The sequence below is a fragment of the Eucyclogobius newberryi genome, unplaced genomic scaffold, assembly GCF_026437365.1.
Source record: "Eucyclogobius newberryi isolate DKJ021-1_F unplaced genomic scaffold, fEucNew1.0.hap1 SCAF_107, whole genome shotgun sequence".
Classification (NCBI taxonomy): Eukaryota; Metazoa; Chordata; class Actinopteri; order Gobiiformes; family Gobiidae; genus Eucyclogobius; species Eucyclogobius newberryi.
This window is the reverse complement of record NW_027315732.1, coordinates 153,455-174,886: the sequence shown is the minus strand read 5'-3', so window position 1 is coordinate 174,886 and position 21,432 is coordinate 153,455. Positions and strand designations below refer to the sequence as shown.

Here is a 21,432-nt window from a genome sequence, read left to right as displayed (position 1 = left end):
GATACTGAAGAACCCTCAAGCTCCCAGGGGCCTCTGGAGGAGGACCCGAGCTTGAAGGGGGAGGACGAGAGACCACTTGCGGAGGGTGAGGAAGAGTTTTTTTTAAATATATAAATTGCACCAGAATACGCCACCTACTGGCTGTTCCAAGACTATGAAAATAGACAAAAGCTGAAAGTCTTTCCTCTTTATAGTCTTTTTCAGCTTTTGATCTTCTGACAAATGTTTCTTCTGGAGTTAAACCTTGAGCATTGAACCATCTCTGAGCCAGGATCCTGGTCTGGAGAAACCAGGAAGACTTACAGAAAGGCCCCACATGGTCCAAGCGTCAGACCCAGACCTTCTCTCATTCCTGAACCCTGGAGCCGAATGTCACATACCGGCTTCAGCCTCGTGTCCATTGATGGCCTCCTTCACATTGACCGCCGTGTAAATGGGGAGAGGGTTCTGACCGTTCTTCACCGTCTTCTGCTGATCAGACAGAGTGCTGTTGTGTTTCTGGAAGGACAAGAAACAACGTCTGAGAGAAGCAGAAGATGGAGCAGAAGATGGAGCAGAAGATGGAGCAGAAGATGGAGCAGAAGATGGAGCAGAAGATGGAGCAGAAGATGGAGCAGAAGATGGAGCAGAGGATGGAGCAGAGGATGGAGCAGAAGATGGAGCAGAGGATGGAGCAGAAGATGGAGCAGAAGATGGAGCAGAAGATGGAGCAGAAGATGGAGCAGAGGATGGAGCAGAGGATGGAGCAGAAGATGGAGCAGAGGATGGAGCAGAAGATGGAGCAGAAGATGGAGCAGAAGATGGAGCAGAGGATGGAGCAGAAGATGGAGCAGAAGATGGAGCAGAAGATGGAGCAGAAGATGGAGCAGAGGATGGAGCAGAAGATGGAGCAGAAGATGGAGCAGAAGATGGAGCAGAAGATGGAGCAGAAGATGGAGCAGAGGATGGAGCAGAAGATGGAGCAGAAGATGGAGCAGAAGATGGAGCAGAAGATGGAGCAGAAGATGGAGCAGAAGATGGAGCAGAGGATGGAGCAGAAGATGGAGCAGAGGATGGAGCAGAAGATGGAGCAGAAGATGGAGCAGAAGATGGAGCAGAAGATGGAGCAGAAGATGGAGCAGAGGATGGAGCAGAAGATGGAGCAGAAGATGGAGCAGAAGAGAAGGTCATAAAGAGCAGATTCAGTTTAAAGAGGTTTCTCTGGACCGGTCTTGTAATTCTCTCTGGTCCTGTTTCTTTTCTTGAATGTGTTTTAAAAAGAAAGTATATAAAAAAAAGAGTCAAACCTGTCCAAACACGTAGTGTTCGAATACGAGTCCAACCATGTCGATGTAGGACACTAGGTGGCCCTGTTTCTCCTTCTCCTCCATCTCATGGTGGTAGTACATCATCTTCTCCAGGCTGAACGCACTCAGGCTGGATTTGGTCATTTGTGTTTTGTTTTTTGAGATGATGGTTTCCAGGTTCTGGGACCAGTTTTCGTCCTGGCAAAGAGTGGACATCGCCCTGAAGACACAGAGTTATTTAGAAGAGAAGAGGAAGAGAAGGAGCAGAGGAAGAGGAGGAGCAGAGGAAGAGGAGGAGCAGAGGAAGGGGAGGAGCAGAGGAAGGGGAGGAGCAGAGGAGGACGGTGAAGATAAAGCGTCTCTGACCAGGTGGACCCAGACACTCCTGTGACATAAGTGGCGGTGTCCAGGACTCCGATCTCCTTCAGACCCTTCAGAAAACCCAGAGAGCCAGTGCAGGCTCTGGCCCCGCCTCCTGAGGCCACCAGAGCGATGGTCGGCACCTGGAGGAGCAGAGGAGCAAGTGTGAGGAGCAGAGGAGCAAGTGTGAGGAGCAGAGGAGCAAGTGTGAGGAGCAGAGGAGCAAGTGTGAGGAGCAGAGGAGCAAGTGTGAGGAGCAGAGGAGCAAGTGTGAGGAGCAGAGGAGCAAGTGTGAGGAGCAGAGGAGCAAGTGTGAGGAGCAGAGGAGCAAGTGTGAGGAGCAGAGGAGCAAGTGTGAGGAGCAGAGGAGCAAGAGTGAGGAGCAGGAGAGCAAGTGTGAGGAGCAGAGGAGCAAGTGTGAGGAGCAGAGGAGCAAGTGTGAGGAGCAGAAGAGCAAGTGTGAGGAGCAGAAGAGCAAGTGTGAGGAGCAGAGGAGCAAGTGTGAGGAGCAGAAGAGCAAGTGTGAGGAGCAGAAGAGCAAGTGTGAGGAGCAGAGGAGCAAGAGTGAGGAGCAGAGGAGCAAGTGTGAGGAGCAGAAGAGCAAGTGTGAGGAGCAGAAGAGCAAGTGTGAGGAGCAGAGGAGCAAGTGTGAGGAGCAGAGGAGCAAGTGTGAGGAGCAGAGGAGCAAGTGTGAGGAGCAGGAGAGCAAGTGTGAGGAGCAGAGGAGCAAGTGTGAGGAGCAGAGGAGCAAGTGTGAGGAGCAGAGGAGCAAGTGTGAGGAGCAGGAGAGCAAGTGTGAGGAGCAGAGGAGCAAGTGTGAGGAGCAGAGGAGCAAGTGTGAGGAGCAGGAGAGCAAGTGTGAGGAGCAGAGGAGCAAGTGTGAGGAGCAGGAGAGCAAGTGTGAGGAGCAGAGGAGCAAGTGTGAGGAGCAGAGGAGCAAGTGTGAGGAGCAGAGGAGCAAGTGTGAGGAGCAGGAGAGCAAGTGTGAGGAGCAGAGGAGCAAGTGTGAGGAGCAGGAGAGCAAGTGTGAGGAGCAGAGGAGCAAGTGTGAGGAGCAGAGGAGCAAGTGTGAGGAGCAGAGGAGCAAGTGTGAGGAGCAGAGGAGCAAGTGTGAGGAGCAGAGGAGCAAGTGTGAGGAGCAGGAGAGCAAGTGTGAGGAGCAGAAGAGCAAGTGTGAGGAGCAGAGGAGCAAGTGTGAGGAGCAGGAGAGCAAGTGTGAGGAGCAGAGGAGCAAGTGTGAGGAGCAGGAGAGCAAGTGTGAGGAGCAGAGGAGCAAGTGTGAGGAGCAGAGGAGCAAGTGTGAGGAGCAGAGGAGCAAGTGTGAGGAGCAGGAGAGCAAGTGTGAGGAGCAGAGGAGCAAGTGTGAGGAGCAGGAGAGCAAGTGTGAGGAGCAGAGGAGCAAGTGTGAGGAGCAGAGGAGCAAGTGTGAGGAGCAGAGGAGCAAGTGTGAGGAGCAGGAGAGCAAGTGTGAGGAGCAGAGGAGCAAGTGTGAGGAGCAGGAGAGCAAGTGTGAGGAGCAGAGGAGCAAGTGTGAGGAGCAGAGGAGCAAGTGTGAGGAGCAGAGGAGCAAGTGTGAGGAGCAGGAGAGCAAGTGTGAGGAGCAGAGGAGCAAGTGTGAGGAGCAGGAGAGCAAGTGTGAGGAGCAGGAGAGCAAGTGTGAGGAGCAGAGGAGCAAGTGTGAGGAGCAGAGGAGCAAGTGTGAGGAGCAGGAGAGCAAGTGTGAGGAGCAGAGGAGCAAGTGTGAGGAGCAGGAGAGCAAGTGTGAGGAGCAGAGGAGCAAGTGTGAGGAGCAGGAGAGCAAGTGTGAGGAGCAGAGGAGCAAGTGTGAGGAGCAGGAGAGCAAGTGTGAGGAGCAGAGGAGCAAGTGTGAGGAGCAGGAGAGCAAGTGTGAGGAGCAGAGGAGCAAGTGTGAGGAGCAGGAGAGCAAGTGTGAGGAGCAGAGGAGCAAGTGTGAGGAGCAGAGGAGCAAGTGTGAGGAGCAGAGGAGCAAGTGTGAGGAGCAGAGGAGCAAGTGTGAGGAGCAGGAGAGCAAGTGTGAGGAGCAGGAGAGCAAGTGTGAGGAGCAGAGGAGCAAGTGTGAGGAGCAGAGGAGCAAGTGTGAGGAGCAGGAGAGCAAGTGTGAGGAGCAGAGGAGCAAGTGTGAGGAGCAGGAGAGCAAGTGTGAGGAGCAGGAGAGCAAGTGTGAGGAGCAGGAGAGCAAGTGTGAGGAGCAGAGGAGCAAGTGTGAGGAGCAGAGGAGCAAGTGTGAGGAGCAGGAGAGCAAGTGTGAGGAGCAGAGGAGCAAGTGTGAGGAGCAGAGGAGCAAGTGTGAGGAGCAGGAGAGCAAGTGTGAGGAGCAGAGGAGCAAGTGTGAGGAGCAGAGGAGCAAGTGTGAGGAGCAGGAGAGCAAGTGTGAGGAGCAGGAGAGCACAAAAGTCAGATGCGGTCGTATCGAAGCCTTTGACGTTTTACATCTGGAAACCCTGCAGCCTCCGGCACATGATTCAACAGCGCCTCCTCGACAGCGCCTCCTGCTGGTGTTTTAAGTCCAGCGCACAGACCTGTTTATCTGAGGGGGCGGAGTCCAGCCCGAGCAGAGCCTGAAGCGCTCGGGCCACGCCCTTCCTCCGCTTCAGCAGGAACTCCTTCTCCTGAGCGGGAACGTCCAGAGAGAGACGCACTCTCAGCTTCTCCTTAGACCTGACACAAGTGAGAGGAGATCAGACCCAGCACCTCCTGACACAAGTGAGAGGAGATCAGACCCAGCACCTCCTGACACAAGTGAGAGGAGATCAGACCCAGCACCTCCTGACACAAGTGAGAGGAGATCAGACCCAGCACCTCCTGACACAAGTGAGAGGAGATCAGACCCAGCACCTCCTGACACAAGTGAGAGGAGATCAGACCCAGCACCTCCTGACACAAGTGAGAGGAGATCAGACCCAGCACCTCCTGACACAAGTGAGAGGAGATCAGACCCAGCACCTCCTGACACAAGTGAGAGGAGATCAGACCCAGCACCTCCTGACACAAGTGAGAGGAGATCAGACCCAGCACCTCCTGACACAAGTGAGAGGAGATCAGACCCAGCACCTCCTGCCTGAGCGGAGGAGACGGCGTGACCACAGTACCTGTCCAGGCGCAGATCCACTTGGGTCTGAAAACACAGATACATTTGGTTATTTTCAATGGTCCATGGTGTAGTAGCAGTAGTATTCATAGTAGTATTAGTACCTCCTCCAGAGTGAGAGACTGAACTGAGGTGTAGTAGCAGTAGTATTCATAGTATTCACAGAAGTATTCACAGAAGTATTCACAGAAGTATTACTACCTCCTAAAGAGAGAGGGAGACGTCTGTGAAGTGCAGAGGAGAATTCAGAAGAACCGACTGTTGAAGCTCCTCTGGTTTCTCCAGCACTTCATTTTCCACTTTCACCTCCTGTGAGGAGTATCTGACATCACATCTGTCCTGTCCCTGGTCCTGGTCCTGGTCCTGGTCCTGGTCTGGTCCTGGTCTGGTCCTGGTCTGGTCCTGGTCTGGTCCTGGTCCTGGTCCTGGTCCTGGTCCTGGTCCTGGTCCTGGTCCTGGTCTGGTCCTGGTCTGGTCCTGGTCTGGTCCTGGTCCTGGTCTGGTCCTGGTCTGGTCCTGGTCTGGTCCTGGTCCTGGTCCTGGTCCTGGTCCTGGTCTGGTCCTGGTCCTGGTCCTGGTCTGGTCCTGGTCCTGGTCCTGGTCTGGTCCTGGTCTGGTCCTGGTCTGGTCCTGGTCTGGTCCTGGTCCTGGTCTGGTCCTGGTCCTGGTCCTGGTCTGGTCCTGGTCCTGGTCTGGTCCTGGTCTGGTCCTGGTCTGGTCCTGGTCCTGGTCCTGGTCCTGGTCCTGGTCTGGTCCTGGTCCTGGTCTGGTCCTGGTCCTGGTCTGGTCCTGGTCTGGTCCTGGTCTGGTCCTGGTCTGGTCCTGGTCCTGGTCCTGGTCTGGTCCTGGTCTGGTCCTGGTCTGGTCTGGTCCTGGTCTGGTCCTGGTCTGGTCCTGGTCTGGTCCTGGTCTGGTCCTGGTCTGGTCTGGTCCTGGTCTGGTCCTGGTCTGGTCTGGTCCTGGTCTGGTCCTGGTCCTGGTCTGGTCCTGGTCTGGTCTGGTCCTGGTCTGGTCCTGGTCCTGGTCCTGGTCTGGTCCTGGTCCTGGTCCTGGTCTGGTCCTGGTCTGGTCCTGGTCCTGGTCCAGGTCCTGGTCTGGTCCTGGTCTGGTCTGGTCCTGGTCTGGTCCTGGTCTGGTCCTGGTCCTGGTCCTGGTCTGGTCCTGGTCTGGTCCTGGTCCTGGTCTGGTCTGGTCCTGGTCTGGTCCTGGTCTGGTCCTGGTCTGGTCCTGGTCTGGTCTGGTCTGGTCCTGGTCCTGGTCCTGGTCTGGTCCTGGTCCTGGTCTGGTCTGGTCCTGGTCTGGTCCTGGTCTGGTCCTGGTCTGGTCCTGGTCCTGGTCTGGTCCTGGTCTGGTCCTGGTCCTGGTCTGGTCCTGGTCTGGTCCTGGTCTGGTCCTGGTCTGGTCCTGGTCCTGGTCTGGTCCTGGTCTGGTCCTGGTCTGGTCCTGGTCCTGGTCTGGTCCTGGTCTGGTCCTGGTCTGGTCCTGGTCCTGGTCTGGTCCTGGTCTGGTCCTGGTCTGGTCTGGTCCTGGTCTGGTCCTGGTCCTGGTCCTGGTCTGGTCCTGGTCCTGGTCTGGTCCTGGTCTGGTCCTGGTCCTGGTCTGGTCCTGGTCCTGGTCCTGGTCTGGTCCTGGTCCTGGTCCTGGTCCTGGTCCAGGTCCTGGTCTGGTCTGGTCTGGTCCTGGTCTGGTCCTGGTCCTGGTCCTGGTCTGGTCCTGGTCCTGGTCCTGGTCTGGTCTGGTCCTGGTCTGGTCCTGGTCTGGTCCTGGTCTGGTCCTGGTCTGGTCTGGTCCTGGTCCTGGTCCTGGTCTGGTCCTGGTCCTGGTCTGGTCTGGTCCTGGTCTGGTCCTGGTCTGGTCCTGGTCTGGTCCTGGTCCTGGTCTGGTCCTGGTCTGGTCCTGGTCCTGGTCTGGTCCTGGTCTGGTCCTGGTCTGGTCCTGGTCCTGGTCTGGTCCTGGTCTGGTCCTGGTCTGGTCTGGTCCTGGTCTGGTCCTGGTCTGGTCCTGGTCCTGGTCTGGTCCTGGTCTGGTCCTGGTCCTGGTCTGGTCCTGGTCTGGTCCTGGTCTGGTCCTGGTCCTGGTCTGGTCCTGGTCTGGTCCTGGTCTGGTCTGGTCCTGGTCTGGTCCTGGTCCTGGTCCTGGTCTGGTCCTGGTCCTGGTCTGGTCCTGGTCTGGTCTGGTCCTGGTCTGGTCCTGGTCCTGGTCCTGGTCCTGGTCTGGTCCTGGTCCTGGTCCTGGTCTGGTCCTGGTCTGGTCCTGGTCCTGGTCTGGTCCTGGTCTGGTCCTGGTCTGGTCCTGGTCTGGTCCTGGTCTGGTCCTGGTCCTGGTCTGGTCCTGGTCCTGGTCTGGTCTGGTCCTGGTCTGGTCCTGGTCTGGTCCTGGTCTGGTCCTGGTCCTGGTCTGGTCCTGGTCTGGTCCTGGTCTGGTCCTGGTCTGGTCCTGGTCCTGGTCCTGGTCTGGTCCTGGTCCTGGTCCTGGTCTGGTCCTGGTCTGGTCCTGGTCCTGGTCCTGGTCCTGGTCTGGTCCTGGTCTGGTCCTGGTCTGGTCCTGGTCCTGGTCTGGTCCTGGTCCTGGTCTGGTCCTGGTCTGGTCCTGGTCTGGTCCTGGTCCTGGTCTGGTCCTGGTCCTGGTCCTGGTCTGGAGTACCTTGATGGTGGACTGCGCCTCACTCCCTGTCAGCATCACCTCGGTCTTCAGCTCCCGGTTCACGTGGAACTGCAGCACCTCCTCGTCCGTCAGGGACACGCTCCTCTCGTAGGCTCCGCCCAGCTTCAGCCTGGGCGCTCTGCTCAGAAAACCTGAGGAGGGCGACAGAGGGTCATGTGTCCCAGTCCAGACGTCCCACCCGAGTCCTCCTTCAGGACGCGCCTCCTTCAGGACGCGCCTCCTTCAGGACGCGCCTCCTTCAGGACGCGCCTCCTTCAGGACGCGCCTCCTTCAGGACCTGCCTCCTTCAGGACGCGCCTCCTTCAGGACGCGCCTCCTTCAGGACGCGCCTCCTTCAGGACGCGCCTCCTTCAGGACCTGCCTCCTTCAGGACGCGCCTCCTTCAGGACGCGCCTCCTTCAGGACGCGCCTCCTTCAGGACGCGCCTCCTTCAGGACGCGCCACCTCCTGCTCTTCTGACTTTGTGACTCACTGTTTGTCTCTGAAAGGTTCTTGACTTTGACGTTTATTACAGCCAGAGGAGGCGCCTGGAGAACAATAGAACATGATTGTCAGAAGGAGGAGGCGCCTGGAGAACAATAGAACATGATTGTCAGAAGGAGGAGGCGCCTGGAGAACAATAGAACATGATTGTCAGAAGGAGGAGGCGCCTGGAGAACAATAGAACATGATTGTCAGAAGGAGGAGGCGCCTGGAGAACAATAGAACATGATTGTCAGAAGGAGGAGGCGCCTGGAGAACAATAGAACATGATTGTCAGAAGGAGGAGGCGCCTGGAGAACAATAGAACATGATTGTCAGAAGGAGGAGGCGCCTGGAGAACAATAGAACATGATTGTCAGAAGGAGGAGGCGCCTGGAGAACAATAGAACATGATTGTCAGAAGGAGGAGGCGCCTGGAGAACAATAGAACATGATTGTCAGAAGGAGGAGGCGCCTGGAGAACAATAGAACATGATTGTCAGAAGGAGGAGGCGCCTGGAGAACAATAGAACATGATTGTCAGAAGGAGGAGGCGCCTGGAGAACAATAGAACATGATTGTCAGAAGGAGGAGGCGCCTGGAGAACAATAGAACATGATTGTCAGAAGGAGGAGGCGCCTGGAGAACAATAGAACATGATTGTCAGAAGGAGGAGGCGCCTGGAGAACAATAGAACATGATTGTCAGAAGGAGGAGGCGCCTGGAGAACAATAGAACATGATTGTCAGAAGGAGGTGCTGTGTCAGATGCCCTCACCATCAGGATCCCGTTGGTTTGATACTTCTGAGCCTTTTCTTCACTGCAACGAAAGAAACAAAAATACTTTGGTCGATTGGAAAACCCAACGATGTTCCAGACGTCAGTGCGATTCTCTCGTCTCCAGAGCCTCTAGAGTCCATGAGCTGTGCTTCCTGTAAACAGCCAGCAGAGGGCGCATGGACGAGTGACGCAGTGGCTAAAACTGCAATGTTACTGTTACGAAAGGTCCAGACTCATGGTCAGCAAAAGAGTTTGAGAGCCCCTGACCTATAGCCACGTGTCCTCTGGTTCTGTTTGGTTCAGTCCTAAAGTCTCTGTCTTAAGTCTCTGTCTTAAGTCTCTGTCTTAAGTCTCTGTCTTAAGTCTCTGTCTTAAGTCTCTGGTCCTGAGAGGTTCTAGCGCCCAAAGCATCTGGCTCTTGAAGCTTGAGCAAAGAAGACGCTCTTGTCTTTGTACTTCTAGTACTACTAGGTCTCCTTTAACCCTGAAGGTCCCCTTTAACCCTGAAGGTCTCCTTTAACCCTGAAGGTCCCCTTTAACCCTGAAGGTCTCCTTTAACCCTGAAGGTCTCCTTTAACCCTGAAGGTCCCCTTTAACCCTGAAGGTCTCCTTTAACCCTGAAGGTCCCCTTTAACCCTGAAGGTCTCCTTTAACCCTGAAGGTCCCCTTTAACCCTGAAGGTCTCCTTTAACCCTGAAGGTCTCCTTTAACCCTGAAGGTCTCCTTTAACCCTGAAGGTCCCCTTTAACCCTGAAGGTCTCCTTTAACCCTGAAGGTCTCCTTTAACCCTGAAGGTCCCCTTTAACCCTGAAGGTCCCCTTTAACCCTGAAGGTCTCCTTCAGGATTTGGGCGGCAAGAGGAACGTTTGGGCGGCGAGAGGAACGTTTGGGCGGCGAGAGGAACGTTTGGGCGGCGACCGGTACGTTTGAACGTTTGGGCGGCGAGAGGAACGTTTGGGCGGCGAGAGGAACGTTTGGGCGGCGAGAGGAACGTTTGGGCGGCGAGAGGAACGTTTGGGCGGCGAGAGGAACGTTTGGGCGGCGAGCGGAACGTTTGGGCGGCGAGAGGAACGTTTGAACGTTTGGGCGGCGAGAGGAACGTTTGGGCGGCGAGAGGAACGTTTGGGCGGCGAGAGGAACGTTTGGGCGGCGAGAGGAACGTTTGAACGTTTGGGCGGCGAGACGAACGTTTGGGCGGCGAGCGGAACGTTTGGGCGGCGAGAGGAACGTTTGGGCGGCGAGAGGAGCGTTCGGGCGGCGACAGGTGCGTTTGGGCAGCGAGAGGAACGTTTGGGCGGCGAGAGGAACGTTTGGGCGGCGACCGGTACGTTTGAACGTTTGGGCGGCAAGAGGAACGTTTGAACGTTTGGGCGGCGAGAGGAACGTTTGGGCGGCGAGAGGAACGTTTGGGCGGCGAGAGGAACGTTTGGGCGGCGAGAGGAGCGTTCGGGCGGCGACAGGTGCGTTTGGGCAGCGAGAGGAACGTTTGGGCGGCGAGAGGAACGTTTGGGCGGCGAGAGGAACGTTTGGGCGGCGACAGGTGCGTTTGGGCAGCGAGAGGAACGTTTGGGCGGCGAGAGGAGCGTTCGGGCGGCGACAGGTGCGTTTGGGCAGCGAGAGGAACGTTTGGGCGGCGAGAGGAACGTTTGGGCGGCGAGAGGAACGTTTGGGCGGCGACCGGTACGTTTGAACGTTTGGGCGGCGAGAGGAACGTTTGGGCGGCGAGAGGAACGTTTGGGCGGCGAGAGGAACGTTTGGGCGGCGAGAGGAACGTTTGGGCGGCGAGAGGAACGTTTGGGCGGCGAGAGGAACGTTTGGGCGGCGAGAGGAACGTTTGGGCGGCGAGAGGAACGTTTGGGCGGCGAGCGGAACGTTTGGGCGGCGAGAGGAACGTTTGAACGTTTGGGCGGCGAGAGGAACGTTTGGGCGGCGAGAGGAACGTTTGGGCGGCGAGAGGAACGTTTGGGCGGCAAGAGGAACGTTTGGGCGGCGAGAGGAACGTTTGGGCGGCGAGAGGAGCGTTCGGGCGGCGACAGGTACGTTTGAACGTTTGGGCGGCGAGAGGAACGTTTGGGCGGCGACAGGTGCGTTTGGGCAGCGAGAGGAGCGTTCGGGCGGCGAGAGGAACGTTTGGGCGGCGAGAGGAACGTTTGGGCGGCGACAGGTACGTTTGAACGTTTGGGCGGCGAGAGGAACGTTTGGGCGGCGAGAGGAACGTTTGGGCGGCGAGAGGAACGTTTGGGCGACGAGAGGAACGTTTGGGCGGCGAGCGGAACGTTTGGGCGGCGAGAGGAACGTTTGAACGTTTGGGCGGCGAGAGGAACGTTTGGGCGGCGAGAGGAACGTTTGAACGTTTGGGCGGCGACAGGAACGTTTGGGCGTCGAGAGGAACGTTTGGGCGGCGAGCGGAACGTTTGGGCGGCGAGAGGAACGTTTGAACGTTTGGGCGGCGAGAGGAACGTTTGGGCGGCGAGCGGAACGTTTGGGCGGCGAGAGGAACGTTTGGGCGGCGAGAGGAACGTTTGGGCGGCGAGAGGAACGTTTGGGCGGCGAGAGGAACGTTTGGGCGGCGAGAGGAGCGTTCGGGCGGCGACAGGTACGTTTGAACGTTTGGGCGGCGAGAGGAACGTTTGGGCGGCGAGAGGAACGTTTGGGCGGCGAGAGGAACGTTTGGGCGGCGAGAGGAACGTTTGGGCGGCAAGAGGAACGTTTGGGCGGCGAGAGGAACGTTTGGGCGGCGAGCGGAACGTTTGGGCGGCGAGCGGAACGTTTGGGCGGCGAGAGGAACGTTTGGGCGGCGAGAGGAACGTTTGGGCGGCGAGAGGAACGTTTGAACGTTTGGGCGGCGACAGGAACGTTTGGGCGTCGAGAGGAACGTTTGGGCGGCGAGCGGAACGTTTGGGCGGCGAGAGGAACGTTTGAACGTTTGGGCGGCGAGAGGAACGTTTGGGCGGCGAGAGGAACGTTTGGGCGGCGAGAGGAACGTTTGGGCGGCGAGAGGAGCGTTCGGGCGGCGACAGGTACGTTTGAACGTTTGGGCGGCGAGAGGAACGTTTGGGCGGCGAGCGGAACGTTTGGGCGGCGAGAGGAACGTTTGCCCAAAGCGTCGCCATGAGCCGATGTGTCCCTCACCTTTTCTGCAGCTGGAAGTCCAGCTCCAGCAGGTCCTCCGTCTGTCACACAAACACCAGAGGCTTCAGCAGCAGATCTTTCTCCTCCAAAAAGACCATAAACTAACAACTAATGACCCAAAACTATGACGGGATCAAAGAGCTGGAGTCTGACCTCTGGTCCGATGATGAAGGATTTACTCAGCTTGGTGTCCAGCTCCAGAGTGCTCAGGTCCAGCAGGACTGTGGACACCAGGTCATCTCTGCTGAGGAGGTCTTCATCATACAGGCGGATCTCCAAGATGTTCTACAAGAGAACCAGGTCTGAACCAGGTCTAAACCAGGTCTGAACCAGGTCTAAACCAGGTCTGAACCAGGTCTAAACCAGGTCTGAACCAGGTCTGAACCAGGTCTGAACCAGGTCTGAACCAGGTCTGAACCAGGTCTAAACCAGGTCTAAACCAGGTTCTCGGTCTGGACTCACCTTGGTCTGGACTCACCTTGGTCTGGACTGGGACTCTGAAGTTGAAGTTCTCGTTCCACTCTGGGCAGTTGTTGTTGTTGATGGTTTTGGTTCTTTCTGTTGTGGCCGTTGCCGTCGGTAACGTCAGTGTCACGTAAAAGTCCGACCCCGACACTGGGAAAAAAACGAGACAGGACTCAGAGCCAGGACTAAACCAGGTCTAAATCAGGACTAAACCAGGACTAAACCAGGTCTGAACCAGGACTAAAGCAGGACTAAAGCAGGTCTAAACCAGGACTAAAGCAGGACTAAACCAGGACTAAACCAGGACTAAACCAGGACTAAACCAGGACTAAACCAGGACTAAACCAGGTCTGAACCAGGACTAAAGCAGGACTAAACCAGGACTAAAGCAGGACTAAAGCAGGTCTAAACCAGGACTAAAGCAGGACTAAACCAGGACTAAAGCAGGACTAAACCAGGACTAAACCAGGACTAAACCAGGTCTAAACCAGGACTAAAGCAGGACTAAACCAGGACTAAAGCAGGACTAAACCAGGTATAAACCAGGACTAAACCAGGACTAAACCAGGTCTGAACCAGGACTAAAGCAGGACTAAACCAGGACTAAAGCAGGACTAAACCAGGACTAAACCAGGACTAAACCAGGACTAAACCAGGTCTGAACCAGGACTAAAGCAGGTCTAAACCAGGACTAAAGCAGGACTAAACCAGGACTAAACCAGGACTAAACCAGGACTAAACCAGGTCTGAACCAGGACTAAAGCAGGTCTAAACCAGGACTAAAGCAGGACTAAACCAGGTCTAAACCAGGACTAAAGCAGGACTAAACCAGGACTAAAGCAGGACTAAAGCAGGTCTAAACCAGGACTAAAGCAGGACTAAACCAGGACTAAAGCAGGACTAAACCAGGTATAAACCAGGACTAAACCAGGACTAAACCAGGACTAAAGCAGGACTAAAGCAGGACTAAAGCAGGTCTAAACCAGGACTAAAGCAGGACTAAACCAGGACTAAAGCAGGACTAAACCAGGACTAAACCAGGACTAAACCAGGTCTAAACCAGGACTAAAGCAGGACTAAACCAGGACTAAAGCAGGACTAAACCAGGACTAAAGCAGGACTAAACCAGGACTAAACCAGGACTAAAGCAGGACTAAACCAGGTCTAAACCAGGACTAAACCAGGACTAAAGCAGGACTAAACCAGGACTAAAGCAGGACTAAAGCAGGACTAAAGCAGGACTAAACCAGGACTAAAGCAGGACTAAAGCAGGACTAAAGCAGGTCTAAACCAGGACTAAACCAGGACTAAAGCAGGACTAAACCAGGACTAAAGCAGGACTAAACCAGGACTAAACCAGGACTAAACCAGGACTAAACCAGGTCTAAACCAGGACTAAACCAGGACTAAAGCAGGACTAAACCAGGACTAAAGCAGGACTAAAGCAGGACTAAAGCAGGACTAAAGCAGGACTAAACTAGGACCATGTTCTCAGCCTCCATTGTTGATGCGGCTCAGAGCTGTGGTCACATGATCACCGGTGCCTGTCGCCGCGGTAACCCCTAAACCCGGTGGTGGACACAGGAAGTAAGGGTCAGACTGAAGAAGGTCATCGACAGGTTTCAGGTCAAGCGGGCGCAGCTCGTGCTGTCGCTGAGGAGGAGTTTGAGGAGGAGTTTGAGGAGGAGTTTGAGGAGGAGTTTGAGGAGGAGTTTGAGGAGGAGTTTGAGGAGGCCATGGAGGAGGACTATCGGTCGGCCCCAAAGAAATTCTGGCAAAGCGTCCGGCGCCTCATGAGGAAGAAGCAGTGCCTCATCAACACTGTTTACGGAGCCGGTGGAGAAGCCGGCGGAGAAGCCGGTGGAGGCCTGCTGACCTCCACTGAGGAGGTCGTGGGACGGTGGAAGGACTTTGAGGACCTCCTTAATCCCTCAGTCACGTCTTCTGAAGAGAAAACAGAGACCAGGGACTCAGGGGCCGACTCGTCCATCACCCGAGCTGAAGTCACTGAGGTTGTTGGCTCCTCGGTGGCTCCTCGGTGGCTCCTCGGTGGCTCCTCGGTGGCTCCTCGGTGGCTCCTCGGTGGCTCCTCGGTGGCTCCTCGGTGGCTCCTCGGTGGCTCCGGGGGTGGATGAGATCCTGAGGTCCTAAAGTCTCTGGATGTTGTAGGGCTGTCTCTGACACGTCTCTGTAACAGGGCGTGGCGGTCGGGGACAGTGTCTCTGGCAGACCGGGGTGGTGGTCCCTCTGTTCAAGAAGGGGGACCGGAGGGTGTGTCCCACCTACAGAGGGATCCCACTCCTCAGCCTCCCATAAGGTCTATTCCAGGTCCTGGAGGAGAATCTGACCCATAGAACCTCAGATTCAGGAGGAGCAGGTTTAGGTCCTGGTGGTGCAACACTGGACCAGCTCTAGACTCTCCACCAGGGGGCGCCAGGGCTCATGGGAGTTTGCACTGTCACATGTGCTTTGTGGATCTGGAGAAGGCTTTCCACCGTGTCCCTCGGGGTGTCCTTTGGGGGGTGCTCCAGGAGTACGGGGCCCGGGGCCCTTTGCTCAGGGCTGTCCGGTCCCTGTCTGACAGGAGCAGGAGCTGTGGTCACTGCAGTAAGTCAGACCTGTTCCCAGTGAGGGACTCCTCAGGGCTGCGCTTTGTCACCGGTTCTGTTCATAGTTTTTATGGACGGAATTTCTAGGCGCAGTCAGGGGTCAGAGGGTGTGGTCAGGGGTCAGAGGGTGTCCGGTTTGGGGACCACAGGATCTCATCTATGCTGTTCGTCCATCAAACCCGCACCTGCAGCTGCACTGGGAGAGTTTGAGCCGAGTGTGAAGTGTCTCGGACGAGAATCAGCTCCAAATCAGAGGTCATGGTTCTCGACCGGAAAAAGGTGTCTTGTCCTCTCCAGGTGGGTGGGGGGTCCTCGCCCTCTCCAGGTGTGTTGGGGTCCTCGCCCTCTCCAGGTGGGTGGGGGTCCTCGCCCTCTGCAGGTGGGTGGGGGTCCTCGCCCTCTCCAGGTGGGTGGGGGTCCTCGCCCTCTCCAGGTGGGTGGGGGTCCTCGCCCTCTCCAGGTGGGTGGGGGGTCCTCGCCCTCTCCAGGTGGGTTGGGGTCCTCGCCCTCTGCAGGTGGGTGGGGGTCCTCGCCCTCTCCAGGTGGGTGGGGGTCCTCGCCCTCTCCAGGTGGCTGGGGGTCCTCGCCCTCTCCAGGTGGGTGGGGGTCCTCGCCCTCTCCAGGTGGGTGGGGGTCCTCGCCCTCTCCAGGTGGGTGGGGGTCCTCGCCCTCTCCAGGTGGGTGGGGGTCCTCGCCCTCTCCAGGTGGGTTGGGGTCCTCGCCCTCTGCAGGTGGGTGGGGGTCCTCGCCCTCTCCAGGTGGGTGGGGGTCCTCGCCCTCTCCAGGTGGGTGGGGGTCCTCGCCCTCTCCAGGTGGGTGGGGGGTCCTCGCCCTCTCCAGGTGGGTGGGAGGTCCTTTCTCCAAGTGGAGGAGTTCAAGTATCTTGGGGTCTTGATGGAGTGTGTGATTGACAGTTGGACTGTTGAGGTGAAGGAGCTAAGTACAAAGACAAAGCTCTGGATTTACCGCTCACTCTATGTTCTGACCTCACCTCTGGTCATGAGCTTTAATGACCCAAAGGACAAGATCGAGGATACAAACGGTCCAAATGAGTTTCCTCCGCCGGATGGCTGGGCGCTCCCTTAGAGATAGGGGGAGGAGCTCAGTCACACGGGGGGAACTCAGAGTAGAGCTGCTGCTCCTCCTGGGCTCTTCCCTGGGGAGGAGTTTCGGGCATGTCCCACCGGGAAGAGGCCCCGGGGAAGACCCAGGACAAGCTGGAGTGACTATGTCTCTCGGATGTACTGGGGACCCCCCGGAGGAGTTTGAGAAAGTGTCTGGGGAGGGGCAAGTCTGGGAGTCCCTGCTTAGACTGCTGCCCCGGAGAAGCAGAAGAAGATGGATGGATGGGAACTGGACGTAACCATGGAAACCAAACTCGTAACCAAGGATTTGATTGGCGGTTCCAGCTTCATTCGCACATGTCACTGTTCTGGCAAAATGCAGGTAAATTCCCAGGTCCAGTGCGTGTGTGAGCAGCGGCTCTGAGTGGAGCCGCTGCTCCACGAGAACCAGCTTGTCTCCATGGAGATAACGTTAAAGTGATACTGTGGAACACTGAACAGATGGAGGCGGAGTTACACACTGCACATGTGCAGAAGAGACCACACCCAGACTCACAAAGGTCCTGACCCCGTGTGACCTTCGCTCGCAGCACGGTGACCTTCAGAGTGGAGAAGGACACGAACTCCACCTGAAACACAAACAGATCCAAACCAGGTCTAAACCAGGTCTAAACCAGGACTAAACCAGGACTAAACCAGGACTAAACCAGGTCTAAACCAGGACTAAACCAGGGCTAAACCAGGACTAAACCAGGTCTAAACCAGGACTAAACCAGGACTAAACCAGGACTAAACCAGGACTAAACCAGGACTAAACCAGGACTAAACCAGGACTAGTGGATTTAGGGTTGTGCCGTGTTTGTGAAGTGAAGAAGGGCGCTCTCTGCTGGTCATCACGAGAAACACACTCAGACTCTTCAAACATTTGGAACAAGTTCTTCAAATGAAAAAGAGACAGAAACACAACCCAAAAACCACACAGAGCTCATCTTCAGCACACAATAACAGGACCTACACCAGGACCTACACCAAGACCTGCAACAGGACCTACACCATGACCTACACCATGACCTACACCAGGAGTAAACCAGGTCCAAACCAGGTCCAAACCAGGACCTACACCAGGACCTGCACCAGGACCTACACCAGCACCAGGACCTACACCAGGACCTACACCAGGACTAAACCAGGACCTGCACCATGACCTACACCAGGACCTACACCAGGACCTACACCAGGACCTACACCAGGACTAAACCAGGACCTGCACCATGACCTACACCAGGACCTGCACCATGACCTACACCAGGACCTGCACCAGGACCTACACCAGGACCTGCACCATGACCTACACCATGACCTACACCAGGACCTGCACCAGGACCTACACCAGGACCTACACCATGACCTACACCAGGACTAAACCAGGACTAAACCAGGACTAAACCAGGACTAAACCAGGTCTAAACCAGGACTAAACCAGGGCTAAACCAGGACTAAACCAGGTCTAAACCAGGGCTAAACCAGGTCTAAACCAGGTCTAAACCAGGACTAAACCAGGGCTCACCTGAAAAGGATCAGGCCAAAACGTCTCTTTGAACCTGAAATGAAACATACAAACACAATGCAAATTATCAAGAAATCAGGTTCATTCTCCTGCACCATCAGACCAGGACCAGGACCAGGACCAGGACCAGGACCAGGACCAGGACCAGGACCAGGACCAGGACCAGGACCAGGACCAGGACCAGGACCAGGACCAGGACCAGGATGAGACCAGACCAAATAGATTTATTCAAATTAGATTTGACATGACGTCAGGCTTTGTGAAAAACAACACTGTATAAGACCAATTCACCCCATATTAATGCCACAGTCTGGGACATTTCAGGCAAAGCATGCCCTCCCCTCCCCCTATGAGGGAGGGCATCTGACACACACAAGAATAACTGCCTTCAAACGTACCAGGAGACAAGCCAGGAGAAAAGTTCCATATCGCCGAAAGATTCAAGAGGAAAACCTGGACCAAACCTGTACTAAACCTGGACTAAACCTGGACTAAACCTGGACCAAACCTGGACTAAACCTGGAATAAAGCTGGACTAAACCTGGACTAAACCTGGACTAAACCTGGACTAAACCTGGACCAAACCTGGACTAAACCTGGACTAAAGCTGGACTAAACCTGGACTAAACCTGGACTAAAGCTGGACTAAACCTGGACTAAACCTGGACTAAGCCTGGACTAAACCTGGACTAAACCTGGACTAAACCTGGACTAAACCTGGACTAAGCCTGGACTAAACCTGGACTAAACCTGGACTAAACCTGGACTAAACCTGGACTAAACCTGGACTAAAGCTGGACTAAACCTGGACTAAAGCTGGACTAAACCTGGACTAAAGCTGGACTAAACCTGGACTAAAGCTGGACTAAACCTGGACTAAAGCTGCAGACGTCTGCCTGAGGTAAACGGGCTGTTCATATAGGCTGGAGGCGGGGCCAGAGCCACAGGAGGTGTGACAAAATAATGTATATTTTGAGAATTCCTGGATCTGGTTCGTGGATATGAGCTTCTTTACACAGAAGATGATGAACCACTGGAGTCGTGTTGTAGACGCTCCACAGACTCAGAAAAGACCAGCTATTTTGCCCTTTTTAGTTTGTTTTTGACAAAAGCCCGATACGAGTGAAAGTCGTTTTATCATTTTAGATGTGACACGGTGTAAGAGGGAAAGAACTCTCACTGTATGTACAGGTGAAGAGACAGGGCCTTCGACAGGGCCACTGAGGGTGGGGCAGGGGTCAAAGGTCAAAAATAGGAGTGGCCAAGAAACACATCAGAACACAATCATTATCATAAACATTTACAATGCCCAAAACAATAGACAAATAGTGACACCTCATGATGAATTACACAAACGTCCAAAATAGCAACTAATACAGCACAAAATAAACACCTGTGAGTTCTATGGAAACCTGCAGGTGTTCAGAGCCGTTACAGGGACATGTTGAGGCACCTGAGGAGCCAGTGTCAGCAGCCTATGGATCCTATACGCTTCACCTTGTTTTAAAATTGGGTCATGGTCCCCTCCTCTTGGGGGCGGGGACATTTCCCCTCTTCTTGGGGGCGGGGACATGTACCCTCCTCTTGGTGGCGGGGACATGTCCCATTCTGCACAAACAGAGTGTTGCAAACGTTGTGCTGATGTTGAAATAAACCTTGCGGGGTTTTCGCTGTTATTGCAGGTAACTGAGGTGTGTCTTTAGAGCTTTATACCACTCTGAGGTGTGTCTTTAGAGCTTTATACCACTCTGAGGTGTGTCTTTAGAGCTTTATACACTCTGAGGTGTGTCTTTAGAGCTTTATACCACTCTGAGGTGTGTCTTTAGAGCTTTATACACTCTGAGGTGTGTCTTTAGAGCTTTATACACTCTGAGGTGTGTCTTTAGAGCTTTATACCACTCTGAGGTGTGTCTTTAGAGCTTTATACACTCTGAGGTGTGTCTTTAGAGCTTTATACACTCTGAGGTGTGTCTTTAGAGATTTATACACTCTGAGGTGTGTCTTTAGAGCTCTATTACACTCTGATGTGTGTCTTTAGAGCTTTATACCACTCTGAGGTGTGTCTTTAGAGCTCTATTACACTCTGAGGTGTATATTTAGAGCTTTATACCTCTCTTAGGTGTGTCTTTAGAGCTTTATACACTCTGACGTGTGTCTTTAGAGCTTTATTACACTCTGAGGTGTGTCTTTAGAGCTCTATTGCACTCTGAGGTGTGTCTTTAGAGCTTTATACACTCTGAGGTGTGTCTTTAGAGCTTTATACCACTCTGAGGTGTGTCTTTAGAGCTTTATACACTCTGAGGTGTGTCTTTAGAGCTCTATTACACTCTGAGGTGTGTCTTTAGAGCTTTATACACTCTGAGGTGTGTCTTTAGAGCTTTATAACACTCTGAGGTGTGTCTTTAGAGCTCTATTACACTCTGAGGTGTGTCTTTAGAGCTTTATACACTCTGAGGTGTGTCTTTAGAGCTTTATTACACTCTGAGGTGTGTCTTTAGAGCTCTATTGCACTCTGAGGTGTGTCTTTAGAGCTTTATACACTCTGAGGTGTGTCTTTAGAGCTTTATACCACTCTGAGGTGTGTCTTTAGAGCTTTATACACTCTGAGGTGTGTCTTTAGAGCTCTATTACACTCTGAGGTGTGTCTTTAGAGCTTTATACACTCTGAGGTGTGTCTTTAGAGCTTTATAACACTCTGAGGTGTGTCTTTAGAGCTCTATTACACTCTGAGGTGTGTCTTTAGAGCTTTATACACTCTGAGGTGTGTCTTTAGAGCTTTATAACACTCTGAGGTGTGTCTTTAGAGCTTTATTACACTCTGAGGTGTGTCTTTATGGCTTTATTCCACTCTGAGGTGTGTCTTTAGAGCTCTATTACACTCTGAGGTGTGTCTTTAGAGCTTTATAACACTCTGAGGTGTGTCTTTAGAGCTGTATACCACTCTGAGGTGTGTCTTTAGAGCTTTATACACTCTGAGGTGTGTCTTTAGAGCTTTATTACACTCTAAGGTGTGTCTTTATGGCTTTATTCCACTCTGAGGTGTGTCTTTAGAGCTCTATTACACTCTGAGGTGTGTCTTTATAGCTTTATAACACTCTGAGGTGTGTCTTTAGAGCTGTATACCACTCTGAGGTGTGTCTTTAGAGCTTTATACACTCTGAGGTGTGTCTTTAGAGCTTTATTACACTCTAAGGTGTGTCTTTAGAGCTCTTTTACACTCTGAGGTGTGTCTTTAGAGATTTATACACTCTGAGGTGTGTCTTTAGAGCTTTATACACTCTGAGGTGTGTCTTTAGAGCTTTATACCACTCTGAGGTGTGTCTTTAGAGCTTTATACCACTCTGAGGTGTGTCTTTAGAGCTTTATACACTCTGAGGTGTGTCTTTAGAGCTGTATACCACTCTGAGGTGTGTCTTTAGAGCTTTATACACTCTGAGGTGTGTCTTTAGAGCTCTATTACACTCTGAGGTGTATCTTTAGAGCTTTATAACACTCTGAGGTGTGTCTTTAGAGCTCTGTTACACTCTGAGGTGTGTCTTTAGAGCTTTATTACACTCTGAGGTGTGTCTTTATGGCTTTATTCCACTCTGAGGTGTGTCTTTAGAGCTTTATACCACTCTGAGGTGTGTCTTTAGAGCTCTATTACACTCTGAGGTGTGTCTTTAGAGCTTTATACACTCTGAGGTGTGTCTTTAGAGCTCTATTACACTCTGAGGTGTGTCTTTAGAGCTTTATACACTCTGAGGTGTGTCTTTAGAGCTTTATAACACTCTGAGGTGTGTCTTTAGAGCTTTATTACACTCTGAGGTGTGTCTTTATGGCTTTATTCCACTCTGAGGTGTGTCTTTAGAGCTCTATTACACTCTGAGGTGTGTCTTTAGAGCTTTATAACACTCTGAGGTGTGTCTTTAGAGCTGTATACCACTCTGAGGTG

The 21,432-nt window shown here is 54.0% G+C and overlaps 1 protein-coding gene and 1 long non-coding RNA gene across 2 annotated transcripts in view; both read right to left on the bottom strand.

The window, feature by feature from the left end:
- Positions 1-14,248, bottom strand: part of LOC140345269 (cytosolic phospholipase A2 beta-like) — a 33,127-nt gene extending 18,879 nt beyond the window's left edge. Inside the window, exons 1-12 of the mRNA XM_072432247.1 lie at positions 14,135-14,248; positions 12,272-12,412; positions 11,947-12,078; positions 11,794-11,834; positions 8,659-8,701; positions 7,892-7,946; positions 7,399-7,550; positions 4,757-4,782; positions 4,187-4,325; positions 1,653-1,789; positions 1,287-1,506; positions 381-498 (exon numbers count right to left, since the gene is read on the bottom strand). Of these exons, the coding sequence (XP_072288348.1) occupies positions 381-498; positions 1,287-1,506; positions 1,653-1,789; positions 4,187-4,325; positions 4,757-4,782; positions 7,399-7,550; positions 7,892-7,946; positions 8,659-8,701; positions 11,794-11,834; positions 11,947-12,078; positions 12,272-12,412; positions 14,135-14,248 (1,318 nt within the window). The remainder of the gene's footprint in view (positions 1-380; positions 499-1,286; positions 1,507-1,652; positions 1,790-4,186; positions 4,326-4,756; positions 4,783-7,398; positions 7,551-7,891; positions 7,947-8,658; positions 8,702-11,793; positions 11,835-11,946; positions 12,079-12,271; positions 12,413-14,134) is intronic.
- A 2,239-nt stretch (positions 14,249-16,487) lies between these two features.
- LOC140345258 (uncharacterized) lies at positions 16,488-18,367 on the bottom strand. Its single transcript, XR_011923860.1, has 3 exons — positions 17,897-18,367; positions 17,499-17,532; positions 16,488-16,560 (listed from the first exon to the last, which is right to left on the bottom strand). It is a non-coding gene; the product is annotated as an uncharacterized lncRNA (long non-coding RNA).
- Positions 18,368-21,432: the final 3,065 nt, after the last annotated feature.